A 9,612-nucleotide genomic window follows, 5' to 3' on the forward strand; every position below is an offset into this window, starting at 1 on the left:
TTATTTTGTTATTTTCATAGCAAATCCATTAATTCGTTCACTTTTTAGCCTAACCCTTATCCATTGTTTGTTTAGCCAACCGTGCATACGTCTAAACAACGTAAACATCGATTTTCATTTGGCATCTGGGGCCTTCAGTGGGGACTTAACCGGACAAAATATTACCGCGCTGACACTGTCTGTCATTGTTGAAAAATGATGATACACCGTGTCGTTATCCAATTTCCACCCAAAAAATAACTTAACACGAAACAACTACCGTATTTTATGGATTCATTCATTCATTCATTTTCTACCGTTTTTCCTCACAAGGGTCGCGGGGGGTGCTGGAGCCTATCCCAGCTGTCTTCGGGCGAGAGGCGGGGTACACCCTGGACTGGTCGCCAGCCAATCACAGGGCACATATAGACAAACAACCATTCACACTCACATTCATACCTATGATTTGGAGTGGCTAATTAACCTAGCATGTTTTTGGAATGTGGGAGGAAACCGGAGTACCCGGAGAAAACCCACGCATGCACGGGGAGAACATGCAAACTCCACACAGAGATGGCCGAGGGTGGGGATTGAACCCTGGTCTCCTAGCTGTGAGGTCTGCGCGCTAACCACGAGACCGCCGTGCCGCCCTATTTTATGGATTATAAATCGCAATTTTTCATAGGTTGGCTGTTCCTGCGACTTATACTCCAGAGCGACTTTTTTAATTAAAAATTAAAACACTGTTTATGTTACATAAACGTAATTATGTAATGTCTGTTTTGGTCAAGTAGTTGGTAAAATTAATTAACCGCAAAAAATGCGACTTATACTCTCGTGCGACTTATACAGTAAACCTCGGATATATCGGACTCGGATATATCGGAAATTCGCTCACAACGGACAGATAAAAAAAGAACCGATTTTTCTGTAATGCATTTCCAATAAAAATTCATTGCATATATCGGATTTTTTATAACGGATTTCGCCTATTTCGGACAAAATCTCCAGTCCCGTTCCAATGCATTTCCATGAAATTTCCCTGGCATATATCGGATGGCCGCATCGTGGCGCTCCGATTGGCCGAATGGTGACAGGCCGCTATACGACGTCATTTGCAGCGTTTGCAGCGTTGCCTGCGCGTCCAGGTACATTGGAAACATAGTCAAGGAAGTGCCTTTTTATAACGGATAAAATCCCATTTACGCATATACCGGATATAAATCCCATATATGCGTAAAACGGACATTTTCCGGTATACGCATATAACGGATTTCGCTTATATCGGACAAAACCAGTGGGAACAATTGAATCCGATACATCCGAGGTTTACTGTATATGTTTTTTTTTCCTACCTAATTATGCATTTTTGGCCTTGTGCGACTTATACTCCGGAGCGACTTATAGTCCAGAAAATACGGTATAAACCTGGTTTTCAGTTTTGCTACTAACTTGGAGCATTAATAACGTCTACCAACGATGGCAGAGAACGGGACGGTAATGAACGGCCAAGACAGCTCCAAACCGCGACACTACAACATCATCTGAAGCAGTTCGGAGAACGTGACAAAAACTTTTTTTATGAAGTATTACTCACCAGAAATGTCAATTACTGTTTAGCTCTGACGAACCAATCAGAGGACGGAAGAAAGCTGATGTTGTCGTAGGTCCCGTGAGGCGAATATGAACTCTGAGAAACAAACAGGCCCCATTTCTAATAGTGTTTAAGTGACAAGGGCCTGCACTCCAGATTCTGAAGGCCCCGGGCAGATTAGATTAACATGGCAGCAAAATGAAGCAGAAATCGAGAGTACCTTTGGCTACACTTTGGATTTTCCCCCACAAAGAGTCCTTTCCTCCGTCCTTCTTGAAGTCCCAGTCCAATTAGGACCCTGGAAAGCAAAAGGAGGTCAGCAGATGTGACATTTCCAGCGATTGACTGAGCCAAAAATATACCGACTTAGGTAAGACTTAGGTAACGTGTCTGTGGCCTGTAGGTCGAGGGGGCCAGGTGGGGGCGGATTAGCAAGGTGTAGTGGAGTTTTAACTAAGCCTCCGGTGGCCACTCAGGACGTGACCCCCCTGTTTGCGAGCGTACATCAATACCGTCCGTGTGGATGGATTGAGCGAGGTGTCTTCTAACTCTCTCCGTAGAACCAATCTGTGCTGAAATCCGAACCCGGTAGAGTCACACTAGCTGTTGGTAATGGCTCTGCACTCGGTGGGGTCTGAAAACGCCGCGCCGTCTTGGGAGAAGCCCGTCGATGGGGAGACAACCAAGCGGGGAGCGGAGACCAATTTGTGGGACATCTGACCTGACTGTGGTGGGTCCAGATGACCTCCATAACGCCGCAAGGAAGGCAACCCGAAGGCAAGACGTTCCGGCTGTATCATCGACAACCTGTGGTTGGCGAGGAAAGACGACGGTGGTAGCTAACGGTGGTTAGCATTGCTAATCAGTTCCACAAGGTCATACTCTAACGTCAATGTACTTCATGCGGAATACATTTGTTATTTCCTAGAGGAATAATCTGTTAACTTGTTAACGACTCTGAAAAATGTCAACACAAAACACGTTTTTATGGTTTTCCAATTATAGTTTTATTATAGTTTTAATGATAAAGGGGGGGTGAGAAAACGATTCCTACTTTACTCTGAGTTAGCGCCTCAATCCAATAGTATTTCTCACCTTCTGCAACCTTATGCAACTTTCTTTGCCCCCACTGTGGGTTATTTTGAAGCCGTGATGAATAAGAAAGGCGATCATTTTCTCCCCTGTGCATGCTAGGCTAGCCTAATTGGAGATTATAAACTGTTCATCGGCGTGAATGTTAGCATGTGTGCACGTGCCAACTAGTCCTGGGTGAGTCTTGCTTCTCCAGCTGGGGTAGACTCCAGCCATCCAGGCCCTCAATGCTGACTAGTGGTATATGAAATGGATAGAATTAGTATCTAAATTAGAGCTGCAACAGTTAATCAATAATTAATCGCTGATTCAATTAATCGACAACTTTTCTGGTCTTGTATTTTTTATATACACATGTTAATATCTTAGGATTTCAGCCTCTCAAATGTAAATATTTTAATATTTTCTTGGTCATCCACGACAGCAGACTGACTATCTTTGTGTTTTGGGCAAAGCAGGACTTTAACCCGCGTCACTTTGGATTGGGATGAACATTTTTGTCTTTTTTCTCACATGTTGCGTACCAAATCACTTATTGTTTGTATTCGTATTGATTAGATCTGTCTCGGGCCGCCTAGCCAATTACGGGAATATTCCAAACAACATGCTTCCGATTAATCGACTAAGAAAATAATTTTGAGTTGTCAACTTGCTTTACTCTCATATTCATATATTCATGACAAATAATGATCACAAAGAATAGATCTTCTGCTTATTGACATGTAAACCCCAGTCCGGCGTATGTTTAAACCCGGCTTCCCCGCCAAAATAAATGTATGACGACTAAGGATCGACCGATACATCGGTTGGCCGATATATCGGGCCGATATTTGCGTTTTTTTACTTGAATCGGTATCATCCGATATGCGCGTGGATTCGCCGATATAACTTGAGACCTGTAATATTTGTTATCGTTGTAATTTTTTCATATAAATTGAGGAAGCAAAAGCAGTATCGGCCACAAATATCGGTCCAAGCAAAATCAGCCATCGACTCAGGGTGATGGAGAAAAAATTGGTATCGGTATAAAAAAAAAACATATCGGTCGATCCCTAATGACGACCAAAAATGTTTGAACGTTATAATTTCTATCATCCGAAATTCACACGTCTCGTAAGAATAAAAACGCGTCTCCACAGTATTTGAGTCAAGTATCACAATTTATTACAAAAACTAGAAGTTCTTCGTCTGTCTGTGCCGCCATGCTTTAAGCATATAACAATGCAGTATAAAATCTCCACCCCGAAAGTCCGATAGGAAAAGCAAAGATCAGAGATGCTGACGCAGCATTTACACACGTTAAGACATGCTGTTACTGTACAGAGAACATTCCCGCTAATGTACAAACATCTGCAAGTCATCATCATCATCATCGTCATCATCGGCATCATCACCTATGGATTGCATTTCAGGACACGTTCGCCTCATGGAAAGTGTCAGGATAAACACCTTTATGTCGCGTTAAATTACAAGAAAACCAGCAGGAACACACACACAGACACACACAGACACACACAGACACACACAGACACACACACACACACACACACTCATGAATGTGCTGAGATTCTTTGCAACAGCCCAAGGCACTCAGGCTCCAACGTTGGCAATGGACATGTCACCCGTCACACTAAGCAGTCAGCAGCAGAGAATGAAAAGAAGGGGAGGAGCCAAATGGCCCACGAGGAACCCATCGTCCAACTTGTCCACTTTGTCCACCTTGTCCACCTTGTCCACTTTATCCACTTTGTCCACCATGTGTCCATTGTCACAGTGAAAATCCCTGGCAATGAAGAACGGGAAAGGAACGACGAGAGGAAGTTGTTTTGAGTTGAGTTGTATGACATCAAAGTTGTGTCGGCAAAGCCTGCGTGAGCTTCTGCATCTCGCCATCTTTCATTTTTTCATCTCTGAGGTGAGCCAAGTCAGACAAGTGAGACCGTACATAAAGACGTGCATGAAAGCACCACATTTTAATGAGATCTTTCATTGACATTTCTTTGGAGTATGGAGACCAACTCCCATTTCTACCTTCTCAGATATTTGCCTCCGATGGTGACCACGGTGGCCTCGTCCCCCGGATTGACTCATCTCTTCCCTCCTGGTGCTTCAGTTGAGGTGGCGGCAGGCTTCGAATGTCCACTTCGAGGCACCTCCGTAAATCTCCAGGCTGGTTTCCAGCCATGCGAAAACATTTCCCACTTGTGCTTTGCTGCTGCACGTGGCCAGATTATAAATCTCTCCCACGGATAGTTTCCGATCCCAGATGTGAAAGTTGGCCAGATCTCCAACGAAAGCTTGCGTGGCGTCGAATCCTCCTCCGTACGTGTCCTGTAGGAAAGACCGATCAAGTTAGTCCAGGAAATGATCTCAATTCTTCAGTAAAAATGGCCAATTAAAAAATAATGTGGTCGTAAAATGAAATCAAATTCCAATTTGCTAGCCTGAATGTCATGCTGACGGAGTGCCTACGAGCTAAAGCATAATATTTGTCAAACGGTCAGTCTTCAATGTGATGCCCATATTGGTGGAGTGGTTTGGACTGCTGCCACATAGCAAGGGGTCCCTTGTTTGAGTCCACTTCGGGTCCTTTTGGTCCTAACTAAAGTATTCCACTTGGTCCTCGACCGTTGGTAGTGCAGCAGGTAGAACGCCAATAACTGAATGAACCTTTGCACGTACTGCAAATGAAACTACTGGCGTTTAAGCCCCACCCACTAAATTTAGAGTGAAAACCAGATTTGTACATGCATCAGCCACACCGGACTTTAACCCGCACATTACTCAATATAACAGTCTGACTCAAAGAGCGCTAAAATCATCACACAGCAACTTACCACTCAAAAGGCTAGATAAGAAATATACAAGGCAACTAGCAATACAGGTTTAAAATAAAAAGCATTTCATTGGTTATTGCTGCCAGAGCGCTGCAATGACGTCAGTCTCCCACTCCACTCTGGACTCCTCTGGCTCCCTCTGGTGGACCGAGGCAGCTTTTGTTTGTTTTTGGTTCTAAATAGTATTTTCCAAGATAAGAACGTTCTGTCCATACAGAAGAGGAATACTTCAAATGTACAGTAATACTTCGTATTGCGGCGAATTGGTTCCAGACTCGACATTCCCAAATGTGGAAAGGCGCGACAGGTTGATGGTCATAAGACGGTATTTACCTGCTCTTGCCCCAGGATCAGCAAGCCTTGGGGTTTGATAGGATGGTACGGCGCCAGATTCTCACCGCTCCCCCTTTTGACGCCATCTTGGAACGCTTCCCAAACCCCGTCCCGCGTGGTCCACGTCACGCAGATATGATGCCACTTGCCATCGTTGATCAGGAACGGCAGTTTCGCGACCTTGAGGGCGGTGCAGAGACAGTGTCAGCGCCGGAACGACAGTCGGAATACCATGGGAATAAAACATCTGCAAACACCTTATCATTAATGAGTATCTCCATCGGGTTGTTGCCCCATTCGATGAGGACCAACTCGTTGGCCTGGCCGGGAACGGCGTAGGAGAAGGGCGTGCCCACTCCTGGCGAGGCGTTGGACTTGAGCCACATGCAGACGGTGAGGGCGTACATCTCGGGCAGACTCTTCTTCACCTTGGCGTACATGTAGTTGGTTCTCAGCGGGAAAGTCAGCTGGAATTTATCCAGAGGCCTGTTTTCTCGCTGACCTGGTAAGAGGAAGTAGAAATGTGTTTGCGTGGCGTTTTATTTTTTGCACCGCGCGGTATCATCTTGTGGGAGGCTGCTTCAGTTTATCAACAGGACAAGCGCTCCCCAAAGCCATCCCTGTTCCCATTTTGGGAGCTAACGTTATTTTCTAAGTTTCTGAGTTTCACTTTCTTTTCACGTTCCAGATCACCTAGTCGTGTGAAACTGGCCTGCCTCGTAATGGGACCCTTATTGTGGATCCCTCTTGCTCTGTTGTAACCCTGCCTAGTTCCCCTGTTCCACCCTTGGCTCAAACGAAGATGTGCAAAATGACGCCCAGACCGTCAACTCCACGTCCAGCGTGACTCTGAAGACGCTAGGAGTGAGCTTTCTAAGCCGTCTAGACCTGGTTCTCAACCAGGTCACGGTACCAACGTTACCCGCCGGGTTCAGTCAGCTTCACCCTGGCCTACAAGTAAGAGTGCAGAGTTGACAGCGCTAGCCATTGAGCTAAAAGACACCAGGGAGTGGGCTATGCTCTTCACCGCCGCCAACTAAAATCCAAACAAATTGGTAACCAAAACTTTGGTTCCAGACCCAACGTAATCGGTGAAGTTCCCCTCAGTAGGATTTCTTATTCATAAATTGAATATTTTCAAAGTTCAAACCCATTTACGACATTATTAGAGCCCTCTCGACGTGAACTAACACCCCTACAGTCAACTTTACCAATTAGTGTTACCCAATGTTCGAGGAGCTGAGTGGGTGGGGTGGACAGGAAGTGACTCATATTTGAGTCATAGCTCAGCGTAGGGATTATTGTGCCTGTTGTAAGATTATTCAATCCCGCATTCATTTCCTGTTGTTTCGGCGTCTCACTAAACCTTACAGTAAGACTACTGACACCTAGTGGCCATTGTGGAATATTACAGTCTTTCAATGTGTTTTCTGAATGCCTTGTATTTCTATTTCCATTTCCATGCTTGAAAATACTTCATATCGGAATGTAAAATTGGCTTAAATATGCATATTTATTCAACCAGGAAGTGGTTGAATTCATATATACACACATGCACCCCCCCCCCCCCCCCCCGCCTTGGGGATTTACATTGGATTTCTACATTACACAACAAATCCACAAGCGTGATGCTCCAGATTTGCTTTAATCTCGATTTGATAAATACATCAGAGCAGCGCTGACGTTTTTAACCTTTATCTCGTCATTCATCTCGGCGCTCGCCGCCGCACACAAAGTACTGGCGGCGTCTGCCCCGTCCACATCAGAGATGTCCCAAACACCCGAGCACACGCTTTTAGGCTTCAAAGTGGGGGGGGGGTGAAATACTTTCATCTGCAGGAAGAGAATGGAGCACTTCCTGCTGGGACCATAAAAGCCAAACACGTCAAAGTAATATTTGCTGCCTCGTGGTCATGTGATCTATCCAAAGATATTCCCAATCCGGCTAACGGCCACCCTTACCTTTCTCCAGGTCTGTGATCCTCTGGTGCAGCGACGTGAGGGTGGACTCCACTCTCCCACGCTGCTCCGTCTCATTCCGGAGTCCAGGTTTTCCCTCCTCGATGCTGTTCACTCGGGACAACACCTGCTTCTCCAAGTCGTCGATTTTACTTTGGAGCAGATCTTTCAGGCTGTTGGCCTGCACCGAGTTGTTGCCTCGACTGAATTGCTGACCAAGGGAAGAAAGATCAGGAAGGTCAGGACTACACTCAGCGGCCATGCTAGCAAACAGTGCTAATATTGAATTTAGCTTGGTGGGATGTTTGCTCCGATTGTCCCTCCCTTTTATGCTCTTCATCGTTTTTGGTTTTTTGACGTTTTATTTTCCCACACGTCTACAAAAAGATGGCATTATTACATTCATAATATTTGGAATATTTATACAGTGTGACCAAATTGGATACTCCAGAGACATTGAAGGCAGACTCACATGCCCAGACACTTAAGGCTACTTGAGTACATGGAGTCTCCATAAAGGACACACTGTAGCATTCTAAAAAACTCATTTACACAAAAGCCTAAAAAATAAAAATAAAACAGTAGTAATGGGGGAAAAAAAATCAGCAGTAATTTTAGAATAAAGTCAAAATATTAAAAGGATGGATTAAGGATTAAGTGTAATAAGAACCGAGCATTACCCTGACCGAGCATTAGCAAAGGCGTCATCCTACCTCCAGATTCTCCAGCCTCTGCTTGAGCGACTGCAAAGTCTGTGAGAGTTGCGCCAAAGTGTCGGCGGGGCCCCTGGAAACATCCCCCATGGTGTTTTTGGTCCCGGCCTCTTTCCTCCTGCCCCCGGGCCGCCCGTCCCCGGCCTCGGAGCCGCTCTGGCTCTCGCACCGCGCCAACTTTGAGGTCAATTCTCGGATAGTCTCTTTTTGGTTGATGATGGTCTCCTTCTGCTGCAGGACCGTCTCCCTCAGCTGCACCACCGTGCTTCTCAAGTCCTCGCCGGGGACGCTGTTCTGCAAAGTGGCCGCGCATATGTCCACGTCCTTTGGGACCGAGGTGCAAATGAATTGCGTCTGTCCTCCAAAGTCTTGGCATGAACTCTGCAAAAAGAGGCAAGAAAATAGACAAAATCTCCAAAAGCTGCCGTTTTCCGTAGCCTGCATATTGCTTGGGAATTTCTGGGTTTGGGATTTGCTTTGGTCGGGAGGAGAAAAGCGGCGCCGCAGTGACTTAGCGCGTGTAGTGTAATCCGTGTGAGGAAGAGGAGCCGTTTTATACGGAGAGAGCTCGCTTGTGCGCAGAGCAGCTTCACTGCATCACCACCGGAGGGGAGGGAATCTCAGTCCCTCATTAATAAGCACCGGGGGCGGCGTCATTTCCTAAAGAAGACCCCCCCTCACCCCCACCCCGTTTTGTTCACGTGGTCTCACGTGTTCAATTTTTTATCACTTCCACTTTGCCTTGTTATTGTGTGTGTGCATGGCGGGAAAACCACCGCAGCCGACAGCCCCTTGCTCACTCTCTCAGCACCAGTTGGGCTTCAGCACCAAGGACAGCTCCATCCAAAGAATTGGCCTTTAATTGTGCTTTTTACTTTTACTTTTTGTTTCCGTTTAACACAAACAGTCGCAGCAGCAAGGCGTCTTTACGATCCCAACAGTCACTTCAATCCTCCTCACCAACCCCACAAAACCCCGCAATTTATGGCATCCTTAATCCAGGAAGGAGGAATTTATGACCCCCCTTTGTCTATTCAGCAGGCATCATTCAGTTAATGCAGAGAATAAAATCAAAACATTCAATCAGCAATAAAATTCTATTGGC

The 9,612-nt window shown here is 45.8% G+C and overlaps 1 protein-coding gene across 1 annotated transcript; it reads right to left on the reverse strand.

Annotated features, from left to right (window-relative positions):
- Positions 1-3,278: 3,278 nt before the first annotated feature.
- nptx1l (neuronal pentraxin 1 like) lies at positions 3,279-9,117 on the reverse strand. Its single transcript, XM_058050060.1, has 5 exons — positions 8,508-9,117; positions 7,798-8,005; positions 6,093-6,337; positions 5,836-6,015; positions 3,279-4,996 (listed from the first exon to the last, which is right to left on the reverse strand). The coding sequence occupies exons 1-5, from the start codon at positions 8,949-8,951 to the stop codon at positions 4,775-4,777; spliced, it is 1,299 nt and encodes a 432-aa protein (XP_057906043.1). The 5' UTR covers positions 8,952-9,117; the 3' UTR covers positions 3,279-4,774.
- Between the last annotated feature and the right edge of the window lie 495 nt (positions 9,118-9,612).

The sequence above is a fragment of the Doryrhamphus excisus genome, chromosome 15 (genome assembly GCF_030265055.1).
Source record: "Doryrhamphus excisus isolate RoL2022-K1 chromosome 15, RoL_Dexc_1.0, whole genome shotgun sequence".
NCBI lineage: Eukaryota > Metazoa > Chordata > Actinopteri > Syngnathiformes > Syngnathidae > Doryrhamphus > Doryrhamphus excisus.

What these genes read in the sequence shown, in the direction of transcription:
- nptx1l (XM_058050060.1), bottom strand. Translation starts at nt 8,951, where the DNA reads ATGCAGGCTACGGAAAACGGCAGCTTTTGGAGATTTTGTCTATTTTCT. An exon ending in AGATACTCATTAATGATAAG is followed by an intron (nt 6,016 to 6,092) that starts GTGTTTGCAGAT and finishes ACCGCCCTCAAG; the next exon opens with GTCGCGAAACTGCCGTTCCT. An exon ending in TGATCCTGGGGCAAGAGCAG is followed by an intron (nt 4,997 to 5,835) that starts GTAAATACCGTC and finishes TCTTTCCTACAG; the next exon opens with GACACGTACGGAGGAGGATT.